The sequence below is a fragment of the Grammomys surdaster genome, unplaced genomic scaffold (assembly GCF_004785775.1).
Source record: "Grammomys surdaster isolate TR1022 unplaced genomic scaffold, NIH_TR_1.0 126158, whole genome shotgun sequence".
NCBI classification, from domain to species: domain Eukaryota; kingdom Metazoa; phylum Chordata; class Mammalia; order Rodentia; family Muridae; genus Grammomys; species Grammomys surdaster.
Window position 1 is genome coordinate 1,725,619 of NW_021620966.1, and position 17,500 is coordinate 1,743,118.

Genomic DNA, 17,500 nt, shown 5'->3' on the forward strand with positions numbered 1-17,500 from the left:
AGAGAGAGAGAGAGAGAGAGAGAGAGAGAGAGAGAGAGAGAGAGAGATTTTATTATGATCTGGATAAGAAATGTTCTTCCAAAGAGGTTGTGATGCTAGTCTTGATGTCAGCTTGACACACCTGCAGGGAGAGAACCTCAACTGAAGAATTCCCTCCATCAGTTTGGCCTGTGGGCATAGTTGTGGGACATAACCTTGATTGTGGTTGATGTAGGAGGGCCTAGCTCATTGTGGGCAATACTATCCCTAGGGGGTTGGCCTGAGCAATATAAAACAGCAAGCTGAGCAAGCCAGCAAGTAAGCATCCCTGCACTGTGGTTTCTGCTTCAAACCCCTGCCTTGACTTCCTGTCTTGGCTTCCCTCAATGGTGGACTATAACCAGTAAGGGGAAAAAAGGGGGTGGGATGGGGAAACCTTTCTTTCCCAGGTTGCTTTTGATTGAGGTATTTATCACCATAAAAACAACAGAAACCAAACTAGAACAAGGATCATGTGTTACCAGCTTGATTATCAGCAGATGGGGTCTTAGAAATTAATTAGATGCTGAGGGCTTTGACTTTATTAATGAATTTCTTGATAGTTTGATAACATGGTGGGACCTAGCTATAAGAAAAAGGTCACATGGCCTAGAAAGGTACATCTTGTCCCTGGGTCCTTCCAGTCTCCTCTACATCCTGGCCATCATGAAATGAGTATCTTTATACTGCCACATGCTCCCTGCCATGCTGGTTTAGCCTTGCCTCAGCAACTGCCAGCTGATCATGAACTACCATCTATGAAACTCAGAGGCGAGATAAACCCGTCTTCAAATTAACACTCAGTCAGATGCAAATCCAGCTAGTCTTGTTGAGGGGGTTGTCTTTGAAGAGAATCATCAGACTCTGCCATCTTCCTCTTCCTCCTTTGCTTTCTATGTGTTCTACCACACTCTTCTGCCATCATGTGCTGCTCGGCTTCAGGCCCCAAAACAATGGAGTCAATCAGTCACAGGCTAAACCCCTCAATCTTCTTCGAGCCGTTCAAGCTGTGATGAGCAAAGCAGCCACAGTGGCTCCCTGGGAGAGAACCTTAGGATTTGATGTTTGCTCTGTTACATTTCTAGTTTGCTTTGGGTCAGACCCTGTCACCTTACTATCTTCCAAGTCCCCTTGTTCAGTGTAGGAATATTTACACTGTCATGTCCAAGCCTTGACACTTAGAAGTATATAATGTAAAAATTTTGTTTATACATTCATTTATCTGTTTTTTTATAAAGCTTCATACCTAAAGGTTTGCTTTGAGACTTGAGTTCTTGGACCTAGACTTGTAAACCTTTAGACTTTGGGGATCCGTAGGATAGAACATTGAATCATAAGATGGACATAAACATTTAGGGGGCAGAGTAAGATGGTAGGAGCGTGCTATGCACTACAGGATCCATAGCAGGGCTCCTGTCTCTGTCCACCATATACCACATCACTTCCCACGAGGTGGCTCACAACCATCTGTAATGGGATCCGATGCCCTCCCTCTTCTGGAGTGCCTGATGACAGCTACAGTGTACTCATATAAATAAATAAATCTTTAAAAAAAATTACCAGTTGGTCCCTAGTCCAGCCACTGGGTAGGTTTTTGAGAGACCATAGTGTATCTAGAGGTGCTGTAGAAAAGATAACATTTACTGAATTTTACCAACAAAGAAGCTAACAGAGAAACTTACAATAGGGTCAAATAGCTTACGGGGAGTATCCATGAGAAGCACGTTTAGAAGCATTGGAAGGATTCATGGCACCATCAGACCAAGAGCACATGATCCTTCTACAGCACCTCGTTTAAAAACTTGGGGCACAATCTGTCACAAAGTCACAGTCAGCCACCCATCCCCGAGGAGTCCATTGAAACACCAGATGAATAGTAAAAAAAGCAGAAAAAGATTAATTCAATGCAGCCACATTAAAAACAGGGACAGAGACCCAAAAACTTCTTCTGGTCCATCTTTGGGATCCTGAAATGAAATCAAGCTTAAACGGAGGGTCAGGGAGGTGATCATCTAAGCAGTGTCTGTTAAGGTGTCTGATATTGACACATTGTCTGTGACAGGCGCTCTAACAGGCCCAAGCATGACAAACATGGTCCCGACAGGTTTTTCCCTTTTCCCTGCTCTCTCCCTTGCTAAACCATTAGATTCCACTCCTCAAGCTCAGCCCAAGGTCCTGTCCCTTATTATGTACTGTCTCATTCCTGAGACTGATTGCCAAGGTCCAATTATCAAACACCGTGGTCTAGCAATCAAAATTCATTGTTTGGCTATACTGGCTAACCTGTCTAACCTGTGATTTACCAACTCACCCTAGCATAGACTTCCTACTTCTCCCCTTTAAAATCACTTCAGTGGAGATTCCTGCTGTTTGCTGTCGTGCCTTTGTCTGATCCAGAGGCAGCACCCCCCAACCCTTGTCCCCCCAGGGTAATAAATCTTTGTGTTGAGAACTTGATGTCTGGGTGTATTCTAAGCCAACTTTAAAGGGCTTTCCAACTACTACAGACTGGAATTCAGTCTCATCCTACAAGGCAGTCCGACACGTTATTAGAACTGTAAGAAATCTCTTTTCTGGGAATCAAGGTCTGTCTCTCTGTCACTGTCTGGTCTAGGCTTCAGCCTTTTCCTTCTCTCAGTAGGAGATTTCCTGGAGAAAATTTTGGTTTCTTTGGAGTCCATTGTTTCAATAGTCTGAAAACCAGACTAAAGAGCACGAGTGGCTCATCAGAGTTTATGCATGTCTTCCAGGCCAGTTGCAACTTTACCACGGAGCTCCCCAGAGGGAGAGGGGAGTTTTAAAGGTGGCATTGTTACCTTGCTCTGTCCTAATGGTACCAGTATTCCAAAGAACAGCTGTTTTCATATATACACAAGGGGCAGATTCTAGTCTAGATAACACCAGTTCGCCCCAGTTCCCAGAAGCCTGAGAGGGAGTCAGTGGTGTTCCAGATGGTCCTTTATCTGAACAGCCTGGTTTTGGCTTACTCTCAATAGAGGACATCGTGTCCAACGTTCTTCTTTCTTCACTCATCGTACACCATCAGCCAGGAAACGGTTTATTCCACCTGAGAAACTAGAGAACATGAAGAGTGACCGGGATTCCCTATAACCACATCTCAGGCTGCTGGTATTGGAGTGACAATCTCAGCTTGTGTCTACCACAGAAAGCTCAGGGCAGCTGAGCTTGTGCTAAAGGAAACAGAATCTTGGCTAGCCCTCCTCCAGGCCACGTGAGCTTCTTAGCTAGCCCTCCTCCAGGCTAGGTGTGTATGCAAAGCCAAAGAATGAACATTTCCTGAGAATGGCTTGAAAGTATGATGTTTACAAACAAAAACAAATTTATCTTTCAAGAAAAAAAAAATCTATAAAGAGAAAAATCATGAAATAAAAAGGTTGAAACTCTTGAAAACCTTTAGTTTCTCTGCTATCTGTAAGGCATGGCTTATTTTATAGATAAAAACACTTTGTCAGGGTCTGATGTGATCTGGTAGTTTCAGTTCCCCGTTCTCTCCCACAAAGAGTGTATACATTTTATTTCCTCTTACACATCACATTATACATTTTTATCTGCTTGTTTACAAGTAACACATAATGTATTGCGATTGAAATAGACAATTCAAAGAAATGTGCAACACCCATGTTCCTCTTCCTTAGATTTTAGTTAAAGGTGGCAGTTCCCAAAGATAATAACCTCTTATCTTTGGGAAGATAAAATATATTTTTCTCCTGATAGAAAACTGTAGCATGTAGTTTTAAAAACGATCCACGATAAATTGGCTATGCACTGGCAACGGTGGCCTCGGCAATCCCCATGGTCAGTGGGCTGCCAAGTGGCTCTCACTTCCCAGGCCAACTGCCCCCTGTGGCTCGCCTGCATAGTGCCTCTCAGATCCCCTGAGCCCCATAAAATGATCAACAAATGTTAAATATGTGATAGATTTAAACTCAGATATTTAAATCAAGACGAACAGTCGATCAGTGTCTGTTTACCCTTTGAAGTAAAATGAAGTTCTCTCTCTCTCTCTCTCTCTCTCTCTCTCTCTCTCATTCTCTCTCTCTCTCTCATTTTCTCTCTCTCTCTCATTTTCTCTCTCTCTCTCATTTTCTCTCTCTCTCTCTCATTTTCTCTCTCTCTCTCATTCTCTCTCTCTCATTTTCTCTCTCTCTCTCATTTTCTCTCTCTCTCTCTCTCTCTCTCTCTCTCTCTCTCTCTCTGCGTGTGGATGTGCGTGTGTGTGTGTGTGTGTGTGTGTGTTTAATGTTTGACATTTAAATCACCTAAGCCCTGGGGAAATGTTGACTAGAGTTTTACCCAGAGAAAGTCATAGTCCTTGATCCACCAAGTGGAAATAAGAATGAGCAGTAACAATTAGCCAAATGAAAGGGAAGAACATCAAAGAATCATAAACTTCAAAGGTACCATGAAGTAGAACAATGGACTCCAAGTGCCTTGGTGACACATGAAAGGGGCCAAATGCCTTCCTGGTGACACCATAAATGTTTAAATGTATTCACAGGATCAGTACTTAATCTCTTATAACACTACACAGATGGCTTTTCCCTGTGCCCCAGACTGTATCTTTTGGAGATCATTGAAAATACAGGAACTGAAAAAAGGAAGACAATATATTTACAGGCAACCATAGTGGTGTAATGAAAGCTAAAAGCTTAGAGGTGGCCAGTAGCATGGAAAGGATTAGGAAAGTTGTACTTTATTTATAGGAAGGAATACTAGATAACAGCTAAGTCTCATCAATGTACATGTAAGCAGAATGATGATATGTCCCACTTCAATATATATATATATCACATGGGGATAGGCAGTGGTTTACTGGATAAAGTACTTTGCATGCGGACCTGAGTTCAGATCCTAGTATAAGCTAGGCTTGGCCTGGGCACCTGTAGTCCCATGTCTGGGAGACAGAGAGGATCCTAGAAGTTCACTCACAAGTCACTGTAGCCAACCAGAGCTTCAGATTCAGTTAATGATCTTATCTCAAAACTTAAGGTGGAGAATAACAGAGAAAGGCACCCAGTGTCTACCTCTAACCTCCATGTGTTCACACACAGACAATTGCACCGAAACACACTTGTGTGTACATACACATCACATCACATCACACACACACACACTCACACACACACACACACACACACAGAGAGAGAGGGAGAGAGAGAGAGAGAGAACAGCTTATGGGCTTGTTTTTACTTTTTTCTTTCTTATGCAAGGGATCCAAGCCAGGGTTCTGCATGTGCTAGGCAAATACTCTACCAAAGAGCCACACAGCCAGCTCCAATATGTTTTAAGTAAAGTGTTAAAGAAATAATGAACAGAACCTCTAAGGAGCAAAGGAAACACTGAGCGAGCAGTCTTGAATGAATGTGTATTTTGACATGGGCACAGCCATGTTGAGGACTACAAGACCTCATGGGACTATTGGCTTTTCTTGGGAGTCTCAATGTGAGTCTTTATGAACAGTTGTTCAGCGACTGTAGCTCCCTCCTCTGGGATGTTCACAGCCTAAGACTGCTTGATTACAGAAACCTACCTAGATTAGCTCACACACATACCCAACCCCTACACTCTTTCTAATAAAAACACTGAGGATTCAGGTTGTAATGTTGTTAGAACCCTAGCTTCACTGTATGTGTGTCTGTCCTTTCTTCATTCCCTCGATGCCCTTGCCAGGGGACTGGGACCCAAATCACACTGATCCCAGGAAGAACATATGTGCACACAAGACGTACCTGATTAAAGTAGACATTATTGAAAGTCAAGAGAATCGGAAGTAATGTTGCTAAATAGACATTTATCAAATCCCTATTATGTTCAGGGCATTTTCTAGTTGGTAAACACTTAAAATACTAGTGTACAAGAAGAAACTAAAATACACGCCATTTTGTCATTAGCATCTATGGACAGACACACACAATAAATGTGAACAGTAAAGTTATATAATAATGCATATTTTCCACTGATGGGTAGAACTCACATACAATAAATGTATAGCTCTTATGCATACATCTGTGTGAGTTTGATATTTGTATTCTTTGTGTAATTACCATCTAGATCTAGATAAGGAACATTCTCAGCATTCCACAAGCTACTGTCAGTAAATGACCCTGCCAAAGTCAACATGCATTTGGCCCATTCACACTTCCCATTTATACACAATGATAAAGAATGCATTTTCCACATGTCTGAATCCACATTATGTCATTGTCAACATTAGCCAACATTATGTCTACATGCTGTGGTGTAGAACATCACTACATTTATCTTAACTCATAATGTACTATTTCATTACATGATAATGGCCTTATATTAATAATCTATACTTGACTTACTCATTTTCTGCTGATGAAATTGAAAACTAAGCAGTTCCCCACATTCTTGCTCTAGTCTTTTATGGCTTTTGGAAGACAAAAGCATTTGTTCTGGTTGGGAGACAGTCTTAGGTAAGAGGTCCCTACTTGCTCAACAACACTAGTTGATATTGTCAATGTTCCAAAGCAGTTATACTCCCAGCATTACACAAGTTCTATTGCTTCATAAATTACCAGCTACTGTCAGCCTGTTGGATTGTAGCCATTCTGGTTGGCCTATGTTAGGATATTACAATGTTTACAATGACCCTGCTAGTTAATGGTTCTCGTTGTCATTTTACGCACTAATAGGCTACTTGGAAATTCACTTTTAGGAAATGCCTGTTTAAGCCTTGATTTGTTTTGTAAGGTATCTTTCTGGTTATATTGATTTTGGCAAGAGGTCTTTTCGAGTAGCCATGTTCTCCCAACTGAGCCTGAGCCTGATGCCTACCCACAAACCAGCTCTTTCTGGAACCATTGATGGGGACCTGAGATACTGACTCTCCTAGAGCTTGCTCTTCAGTGTTGTTTTAAATTGCTTCAGGAGTCTGTGATGCAAATGCAGACCTGGTGAAGAAGGTGTCTGAAGAGACAAAGTTTTACACTAACAAAGTACATAAAAGGATGTGAAGTACCACATGGCAGGTCTCCCCTCTGCCTTTTGACCTAGAGACTTCAGAAGGACCAAAGCAATAGCCTTCAGTATTGAAGATCATCTACAAGGAGTTTTGAATCCATTGGATCAAGACTTCTCATCAGGTGTCTGTTGGTGTGACAAATGACCAAAGAAAAACAACATAAGGGGAGGATAATTTATTCAGGTTCATGGTTCAGGAGGTACAGCTCACAGGAGCAGGGAGAGAGTGGTAGGAGAGGATCACAGATGTAGTGACAAGTGCTGGGGTCACAGCACATTCTGATTATAGCTTGTCTCAGGAAACAGAGCAAGCAGAAGAGGGGCTGGGCTACAGTGGTCAAAACTCTTATCAATCTACTGTCTCCAGATAGACCCCACCTGCTGGAGAGCCCACAACTGCCCAAAATAGCCATGAGTTGGGAACCAAGTGTCTGAACATATGAGCTTCTAAGGGGCACTTTAGCTTTAGAAGGCCACTTTGCTAATGAAAAGGAATTGCTGGGTTTTTAAGAGCCTGTATTTGGCAGGGATTGGATGGCCAAAAAAGAGAGCTAGTGAGGATTGGGATCTGGAATGGGATAGAAGGAAGGAAGAAGGTGGGTCTGGGGCTGCAGGGATCCTGCCTACTCCCCAGGGCTCCTGGCAAACCCAGGAGATCTGGTATCTTTATCCTACAGCCCACCCTGTCAAGGTCCTATGTGCTTCCCCAAGTGGCCATCTTTGTGAACATAGGTCTTGGGAGGAAGCGACTTGTCTTCATATAGTCGGAGATCTTCTTCAGGCCCTGTGAGTGAGGACAGAGCAGAAGGTCAGCCCCACTGGGCTAAGCATTCCCCCTCCAGAAACAGCTTTCCCTGTAGGCTCTAGTAGAGTTCTAGGAAAGGAAATCCTCAGTTGTCTATAAAAAGATGCCTGTGCATCAGAATTGTGCCCATTATAGATTATGATCTATGCTCAGAAAGCACTCTCCACCCTCCAAGATCAGTCTCACTGTGCCTACATGTCAGCAGAGAAGCTGAGATCCATAGCAGTTGTGGGGCTTCCTCCTGCTCTCACAGCTAGTCCATAAGACAAGATCTGCGTCAGCCTGGCTCTGCCCAGTCCCCTCCTGACTTCTTCCCACAAAAGACCCTGTCACTTCTCGCCTTCACAGACATGATCCTTTCTCACAGGGAACATCCTCCTTGCTGGTTTATACAGAAACCTCCTGTATAAACAGGGCAAGGATGTCTACAACAGGCCAGTGCAGCAGGGTAGAGAGCCCAGACCTGAGCCAGTGACCCAGCAAACCCTGGGTCAAATGCACAAGGGGAGGAAGGCCAGCTTGGAATGCTGAGCCAGCTCTAATTGTTCTCCTGAAAGTAGATATCTAACCTGCTCTATGTGTGGCCTCAGGCCAAACTCACTGGGTCAGTCCCAAAGCTGCCTCATATCCAGCCCTGCTACAGAGGATCATGCAAAGAGACACTAGGAATGTTTGTTCCATTTCACCAGGAAAGCCTGCTCAGATGATTTCTACAGTGTTCAGAAACCTACAGCTAACTGAAATCAAGAAGCCAGGTGCAGCAGGCCTCGGGCTATAGCTCTCGGCTCTTCTATCCGTCCATATCATGGCCACACCAGCTCTGGTACACTTTCAAGGCCATTGGGTCAGGACTAGACTCAGAGCTGGTGAAACTAACTGAGAATATATATCACTTGACACAGGGACAAGATTCCAGGCCACAAGCCTGTTGTTCTAATGCCTGCAGTTCCCAAATCTCTGAAAGAATATTCTGTGGGTGTTAAGTAGACTCTGGGGGACCCATGACTAGCTATGCAGTGAGGGCCAAGCTGTGATTCCTAGCATCCAAGTTACTGGTGTGTATACTATGTCTGTTATGATCAGTGCTCTCTGCTATACTCTATCTCTGAATGGAGTTCTTTCCATGTCTCACTGGGACCTGATACTGAGCCTCATACAGAGGAGGAGGCCAGTGAATAGGAGTCAAAATAAGTATATGAATATATTGTAGAAACAGCTAATGGAAACACAGGGAAAAGAAAGGGGAGAAAAGCCCTACACCATGCAACTCTTTAAAACCCTGAATAGGGCCCACATACACTCTCAAATCTAGTGACAAAAACATCCCTGGGGTTTGGCATGTGTTCTGATGGGAATGAACCTGCATGAAGCTTTCTGAAGATCAGTGTGAGTATTGTCTACACACAGCTATTTCACACAAATCCCATCATGCCTCCCTCTCTGAACACCTGTGGCCTACATAGTGCTGCCATGGTCTGCCTTTTCCACAGAATCCTGGACTGAGTAACTCAGATAGCACAAGGACCTGAGGCTCTTCCTTTGACATAAAATAGGAAATACCTACTCCTTGCTGACCTTAGAGGCTAGACACCCACAGGGATCTGGGCACAACCTCTGCTAGTAAGTGCCTTAGTCTGTTTCCTTATCTGTCCAATGGGACTCATAATTCAAACTGCCCTGTAAGTTGGTTGTAATGATAAATCTTACACAATAGATAAAGTATGCTGAGACAGAAAGCAAACACTCAATAAATGCTATTGGTTTTGCTGATTTTAAGCTCAATTCTGTGACTAAGGGCCTTTCAAGTAAAGCAGGGAAAGGAGGAACACAAAGAAGAACAAAGATTTAGAGTGTTCATCACCTCAAAACGCGCTATGAAGTCCTTCAGGTTTGGGAACGCGTCCAGGCACTTGGCCTCAAACACTTGGTTCCTCTCAAGCACATCGTAAGCAAGGAAATCCACAAAGGTGATCTGTTGGAAGCTGAGGGTGAGTGTGCTTGGATCCAGTAACCTGGGAAGGATGGCAGCTCCTCCCCACTCCCTCTCCCTTACCTTGTCCCCTGCAAACCATGGCCGCTTGCCCAGGAACTCAGAGTAAAGCCTCATCATTCCAGGCAGTTGCTCCAGGTACCCTGGCTTCAGTTTCTCCTAGAACAGAAAACTCTGTGACCACCCTCTGTCACAAGATTCTGGGCATGGGTTAATTCTGCTTTAATTTATAATGTCACTATTATTAATTCATTGTGTTTATTTGATTAGAGTCCTACAGGCACCAGATCCAATATCAGAGGTGATGAGAAGCCGCACAGGGGCACGCTGTCCCTGAGATTCACTACAGATGCTCAGAACAACTCTTGTGGGTCAGACTCAGGGCTATGTGAGCAGGTTCTTGCATTCAGATGTTATTGAGGCAGAGAAGCAAAGAACTAGAGCATTCTGGAAAAGAAGTTGAATGTTCTACACAGTGAGGTGACAGGAAGGAGAGCGGGAGGACTCTGGTGTGGTTCCAAAAGGATGAAGTGGGTGTGAGTGGACGAAAGGAGACAAGGCAAGGCGTGTCTTGGCCCGCTGTGAAACGCCTTTTGGGAACATGTCCTTATCACCAGGGGCATCCCAGATATGGCTCTGGGAATCTGGTTAGGAGGAGTCTCCAGGTAATGGCTCCCATCCATTTCCAGGTTACTCTACCTTTTCTCATTGTTGGAATATATATTATAGAAGCAGTAATAATTTAATCCGAATGGAAGACATAACACAGGGCAAAGATGGGTCATCAGAACTGAGAGATTCTAAACACAGTCTTTAGTACCCAGCTACTGACGCTGGACTGTGGAGTGTTTGCTTTGCATGCTGAAGTTCATTGTTAAGTGCCATTTGACAAGACTCTGAGGTTTGAGGGTCACTCTGTTGGCAGAGGTGTGTGTGTGTGTGTGTGTGTGTGTGTGTGTGTGTGTACAAGAGTATGTGTGTGCATGGAGGGTTTTGTTTTGTTTTGGTGTTTTTTTATTTTGAGACAGTGTACCTAGGAAGACCTTAACTTTAGTCCTTTTGTCTTGGTCTCCACACTGTGCCACCATGACTCTGCCAGCAGTTGAGAACATCATCTGTAGGTGAACAGCGCTAAGAAGTTTAGACACTAAACACACAGAGCAGATGATAAGGCAAGGGTACAAGCCCAGAGTGGGACTTACAAAGTCAGCATTATAGCAAAGCCTTGCCAGCACCATGCGGTTGTCCATAAGCTGATTCTCCAGAATGTCCACACGAATCCTCTCCTCTTCTGTCTCCCCACCTGTGAAAAACACAGCACAGACTCACTCTCAACATGCCACCCTGGCTAAGCCCAGTGGGTGGCCACTATCTCCCCCTCCCTGCAGTCAGCTCCACTCACACAGGTTGTGCTTTCGGCCAAGGTAGCGCAGGATGGCGTTGCTCTGGGTAATCTTGTGTGAACCATCAATTAAGTAGGGCAGCTGGACAGACAAGCAGGGAAGGTCAGAGGGGATATGAAATCTTTGAATTCCTTCCTTGGGTGAGGGCAGACTGAGGCCTAGCACTCAGTGTGTCCGCCATGGAAAACCTATAAAGACACTGCTCACTGAATGAAAGAACTGGGATACAGCCCATCACAGAAAGATGGTGTGGACAACCAGGAATGGGCAGATAAAAGACAAAGGACTGATCCCAGACCTCCTCATCTGTGTAAATAGGGAAACCATCACCGTCCCCACACCTCCCTTCCCCTGTACCTACATTGGGAAAGTCCAGGCCCAGCTTGAATTTCTCGTTCAGCCATTGGCTTTGGTCATAGTCAGGAGCTGTGGTGGACAAGAGGCTGTGAAACCCAATGACCTATGTGTTCAAACCCCTTTCCCAAGATTTTCCCAAGGAGTAAGACTCTCCGAGGCAGCAGACCTACAAGCTGACTCATGAAGTCACACTGCAAGCTGTCAAGGATGTGTTTGTAAGGGCTGTGATGAGCTCCTTCATCATGAAAGCTTACGAAAGATTTAGCCAATTGCTAGAGGAATGGAGCCCAGTTATAAATACAGAGGACTCTTAAATCTTTTTTTAGCATCTTCCATTGGTATATCAAACCACACCATCAAGGGTTTTGGAAGGGGCGTATAATAGGTTAGGTCCAACAAAGAGGCAGAGCTGAGTGATGGGGTTGGAGAGCTAGGTGTTGGTTGCTGGGCAACAATGAGCAGGAGTTGAGCAGGGATCTGACTAGAAAGGATGCAATCACCGTCCCCCATGGTGTATCTCTTCTCCTCATAGCTTGAGTCTGTGTATTCCAGGAGCAGGCGAATGGCATGGGCTAGCTGTAAGAGACAGCAAAAGATGGTGAGGTTCTTTACCCCTTCTAGATGAGTCCCCATTCTCTGACCTAATTTTACCAGGACCATGGATGGACCAGAACACACACACACACACACACACACACACCTGCAAGAGCATGCCTCCATCGACTACATGTATCCTTGCCCCTCCTCCAAGTCCTACCCTGCATTCAGACCCCTCACTCACCCCACGGATGTCCCAGTAACCCAGTGTCATGGGCATGGTGCCGTGGTCTGAACAGACAGGCTCAGTGTCCATCTAGCCTCAACTGTTCCGAGAGCTGCCAGAAACAGACTGGCTTCGCTTTGTCAGGTCTTCAGACCGCCCTTCCCCACCCCCCAGTTCCAGCCAATACCAGAGTCCAGGAGCAAGGCCAGGCCCGCCCTGCAGAGCCAAGGCTGCCTGAGCTCTGACGTTGGTATGGTGGTGGCTTGGCTGAGTGCCAAAAGCAAAAGACAGGGCTGGATTCACTAGCTTTTTATTAGCAGCTCTGCCCGGCTTTTGCTGTAGGGCTGCAGTACTCTACCATCTAGTCTAGATGTCTGCAGCATTCCCCAGTGATGATAGAGCAGAAGGCCTAGAACCTTGACAAATGTGTCCTGAAGGCAAAATTATCTCTTATACTGTGAATACTTGAAAAATGTGTGTGTCACATGTTAAATGTATTTGTTTTTTTTCTGTTTTTTATTCTGATATAATGTTAATTTTTGAAAAGATTTCACAAAAGAAAAAGTACACACTTATCACCTACATACCATAGCTGCTCCCTTGTTCAGGTGCCCTCCCCTAACCTCTGTCCTCCCTAACTTGCCTTTCCCTCTCTTCTTGTTTCCCCCACCCCCTACCTTTACTCTCTAGCATGAGCACAAAAGCTTACAACCAAGATTCATTCCATTTTCTTTCCCACCAACACCATCCGGGAGTACGTGAGACCCTGGAGGAACTGTGACTGATAGTCATCTCTGTTGTGCTAACTCCCAGCCAGGCCATTCACATGGACCTGTAACTTCTGACAATTGATGGAACATGTCTCTCTTTGCAGAGCTTTGAAAACCTTGTCCCCAATTCCCGAGGAACAAGTGTTCTTTGTCTTATGTTTCTTCTTTATCCCTTCTTTTTTGAGATGGCTTCAGAGGCTGGCCTTGGAACTCTGTGTAACCAAGGCTGGCCATGGATTAGCTTCAGTCCTCCTGCCTCAGCTCCCGAGTGCTAAGATTAAGGGCATGGAGCACCACATCTGTCTCTTTTAGGATGCACCAACTCACTCAGATCTTGATTCTTTTAAACATGTTTCGTGCACACGTTGGTTTTATTTGGTTAAAATGTAGCTGAGGGCGAGGAAACCTGCCCTAATTAGAGCTATCATTGTGCTGATATTTTTTAGACCAACTTTTATTAACTTCTGAATCTCAGTGAGATTGTGGGGTGGACAAGGGTCCAGCCACAAAAGGTGCCCTTGATGTTCTAGAGACCCCTTAAAAGCTGCCTGCCCTGGGGGTGTCCTTCTTAGTCTGCTAGGATTCCTGTGAACCAGGCTCTTTTAGGGTTACCAGGCAGTCCTTAGAGGCAATGGTGAAAACTGGTATGGAGGTCAAAGCAAGTGTGACTCAAGCCTTCTGGGAACCAGGCAGTGCCATACAGGGGCCTCCCTAGGGTATACTGCAGATAAGACATGCCTCTGTAGCACACGTGTTGCCAGTAAGGAGCCTAAAGATGATGGGGGTGGTCTCCTCAGGCTCCTCAGCATAGCACAGCCAATGCTAGACAGGACAGTGAAGCCAGCCTCAGGGACAGTCACTTCAGGAGGCCACTTAGTTGAAGGACAAGAAGGAGCTGGAGCAAGAACGGGACAGGGATCAGGGAACAGGCAAGATGGTGCCAGAGCAGCAGGGAGATGATTGCTACTGAGGCTCTAGGGCTCCCATTCGGTGCCCTCCCTGCCCAGTCCCCTCCTGTCTCCTTCCCACAGAGCACCCTACCACTTCTTGCCTTCACAGGCATGATCCTTTCTCACAGGGAACATCCTCCTTGCTGGTTTATACAGAAACTTCCTGGAACAGGACAAGGATGTCCACAACAGACCAGTGCAGCAGGACAGAGAGCCCAGACCTGAGCCAGTGACCCAGCAAACCCTGGGTCAAAAGCACAAGGGGAGGAGGGCCAGCTTGGGATGCCAGCTCTAATTGTTCTCCTGAAAGTAGATGTCTAACCTGCTCTATGTGTGGCCTCAGGCCAATCTCACTGGGTCAGTCCCAAAGCTGCCTCATATCCAGCCCTGCTACAGAGGATCATGCAAAGAGACACTAGGAGTGTTTGTTCCATTTCACCAGGAAAGCCTGCTCAGATGATTTCTGCAGTGTTCAGAGACCTACAGTTGATGGTTATCAAGGAACCAGGTAGAGCGGGCCTTGGGATGCAGCCCTCAGCTTTCAAGTCTACCCCTCTTGTAGCCATGCCAAGGTTTGCACAGCCACCAATGCTACTCCTGCAAAAGAACCAGAGCCGAAGAGAATCTGAGAAAGAGGAGCATTTGATGTAGAGAAGACTGCAAACCTGCTGTGCCGATGCCTCCAATACCCAGATGTCTAACCGAGTCCTGTACACATCAAGTGAACTCTAGAGAACCCATAACTAGCTGTGAAAGTAAAGGCTACAGTGATTCCCAGGGGCCAGGTGGTGCCATGACTTGCACGCCTCTTGCTCTCCGCTGTACTGAGTCACTGGATGGAGAGTCATCCACACAGCTCACTGTGCTTCCTATATAGGCAATCACTGAGTACCACTGAGCTTAAGAACATAACCCCATCTCCCAGACAGAAAACAAGACACCTAGAGAATGAAGAAAAAAAGCTTGAGAGGGAAGGATAGGAGTGTCAGGTGGAGCACGTGGACAGGGAGTCTCTCTCCCTCCCTCAAGGGCCCTTCCAGATAGCATAATCCTAAACAGAGAACTGCAAGTACACTTTCCTATCACAAATTAACTAGGCCCTCTGTTCTTCCAAAAAATCCCTTATCCAGAAATGTCCTTGGGACTTTTCAAAAAGAAATACAAAACCACACAATCTCTTGTAGTTTAGTTGGGTGGTATCAGTGGACCTTGGACCCACTTTCTCCTATCACACTACTTGTTGTTCTCTCCCAGTTGTTCTCACAGGGGTAGAGGGCGGGGGAGGGGAGCAGGGGGACATCTTAGAGAATAAACCTGGAACTCCAGACCCCACCCCACCTTGCTGTGCTTCCTCCCTTGCCTGAATGGTAATTTGATTCAATACTTCTCTCTTGAGCTCTCTTCTCCTTTCAAACCCTAAAATCCAACAAGGAGGAAGCACCCTAGTGAGTGGAGAAACCACAGATGGAATAAGGCTGAGACCCTGAAAGACTCCTGGAGCTTCCCAGTCCCCTGGACTCTCCCCATGAGAGAAGATTAACTGGAGACAGGTCCTTGCAGATGCATAGTATGGGGCCTCTTCATGTCACAATCTCTGCCTCTTAGCCATCAAGAAGTGAAATCAGTCTCTGCCATACCCTTTGACAATCATAATATTCTGCTTAAGTACATGGGGCCACACACAGATATATACATATACACATAACGTATACATGTGTGTGCCTGTGTGCCTGTGTTTGCCTGCAGGTGGAGATCACCAGTTGATATCGGGTATCTTCCTCAATATCTCTCGTCATTACTTTTTGAGACAAGATCTCTCACTGAGCCAGGCTTTCATTGGTTTGGCTAAGCTGTCTTCAGAGCAAGTTCAGAGAGTTTTCATCTCCCTAGCTCGGGGATTATCAACTCATATCACAACACTTGGTTTGAGTTGTGCAAAGGACTAAACTTATGTCTTTGTGCTTGCACAGCACACAAGTATTTTATAGACTGTGTCACATCCCCATCCTTTTCTGGTTCTTTTCAATGCTTCTGCTGGCTGTTAAACTGCACACAATGAATCTGCACATGCACACCCAGCTAGGAACTATTGAAAACTATTGGAAAGTATTTTCTAACTTCTGATATAGAATAATAGTAATATTAGTTTGGTTTAATATTCCTGTCTACTTAACCTTTATATACGTCTATTAACTTATCTTTTTCCTGATGTTTTTGTTGCATCTATGTTTAAGTTGGTGTTTAATAAGGTCAGTGTCTTAGTCAGGGTTTGTATTCCTGCACAAAACATCATGACCAAGAAGCAAGTTGGGGAGGAAAGGGTTTATTCAGCTTACACTTCCACATTGCTGTTCATCACCAAAGGAAGTCAGGACAGGAACTCACACAGGGTAGGAACCTGGAGGCAGGAGCCGATGCAGAAGCCATGGAGGAATGCTGCTTACTGGCTTGCTTCCTCTGGCCTGCTCAGCTTATTTTCTTATAGAACCCAGGACTACCAACCCAGGATGGCACCACCCACAATGGTACCATTCTACCTTGATCACTAATTGAGAAAATGCCTTACAGCTGGATCTCATAGAGGCATTTCCTCAAGGGATGCTCCTTTCTCTATGATAACTCCAGCTTGTGTCAAGTTGACACACAAAACCAGCCAGTACAAGTTGGCAAAAAGGGTTTTAATCTTACCAGATTAATAAACACTTCTCTTCCATGAACATTTATCTTATAAGCTTTACATTTTAATTAATCACTTATTTCACAGTGACCCTCACATAGATGAGTACTTATCTTTTAACTGCTGTAACAGGCAGCAGCTGGAACTTGGCCTAAGGACAATACCCAGGAGGGCTATCCTCCAACCATGTTTCAAATTATAGGTAAGTCACAGCAAGTGCTTGACAAAGGCCAGAATCCATGTTCTGGTTGCCATCAGGATCCTGGTCATTGGATGCTTCTTCAATAAATCTAGCTCCTTTGTGGGTGACTTGACAGCACCTCTAATCACACACTGTTGCTCTGGGGCCTAGGAAAGTAGATCTGCCCATCTCCAGCCACTCAGGGACAGCCCCACCTCTTAAGTGCTTAGGTGAGAGAGCACTTCTGGGTCAGACTACAATACACCACATGGACAACCTCCTGTGTCCCATTCTATGTTTTCTCAGGAACCATGGTTATTTCCAGAGTCCTTATGCCAAACACTGGCACAAGCTTCTCTAAAAGCAGATGTTCACAATTTCTCAAACTTTAACATGCCAGACACTGACATGGCCAGGATCCTCCCTCAATGAGCTGATGATTGGGTTTTTTGAAGATTCCCACAATACAGTCACCAACAGGGAATATTTATAGCAAAATATCTTGGAAAAAGAGATGACTTCCAGGTGAGGGTAGATGTAGAGCCTGGTGGCTGTTCACCCTCTGCCCATCAGCCAAG

General features: G+C 45.1%; 1 protein-coding gene across 1 annotated transcript; it reads right to left on the reverse strand.

Moving 5' to 3' along the window:
• Positions 1 to 7,187: 7,187 nt before the first annotated feature.
• Positions 7,188 to 12,561, reverse strand: LOC114612309 (glutathione S-transferase Mu 7). Its single transcript, XM_028757265.1, has 8 exons — positions 12,363 to 12,561; positions 12,082 to 12,157; positions 11,586 to 11,650; positions 11,224 to 11,305; positions 11,024 to 11,124; positions 9,885 to 9,980; positions 9,693 to 9,803; positions 7,188 to 7,810 (listed from the first exon to the last, which is right to left on the reverse strand). The coding sequence occupies exons 1-8, from the start codon at positions 12,432 to 12,434 to the stop codon at positions 7,721 to 7,723; spliced, it is 693 nt and encodes a 230-aa protein (XP_028613098.1). The 5' UTR covers positions 12,435 to 12,561; the 3' UTR covers positions 7,188 to 7,720.
• Between the last annotated feature and the right edge of the window lie 4,939 nt (positions 12,562 to 17,500).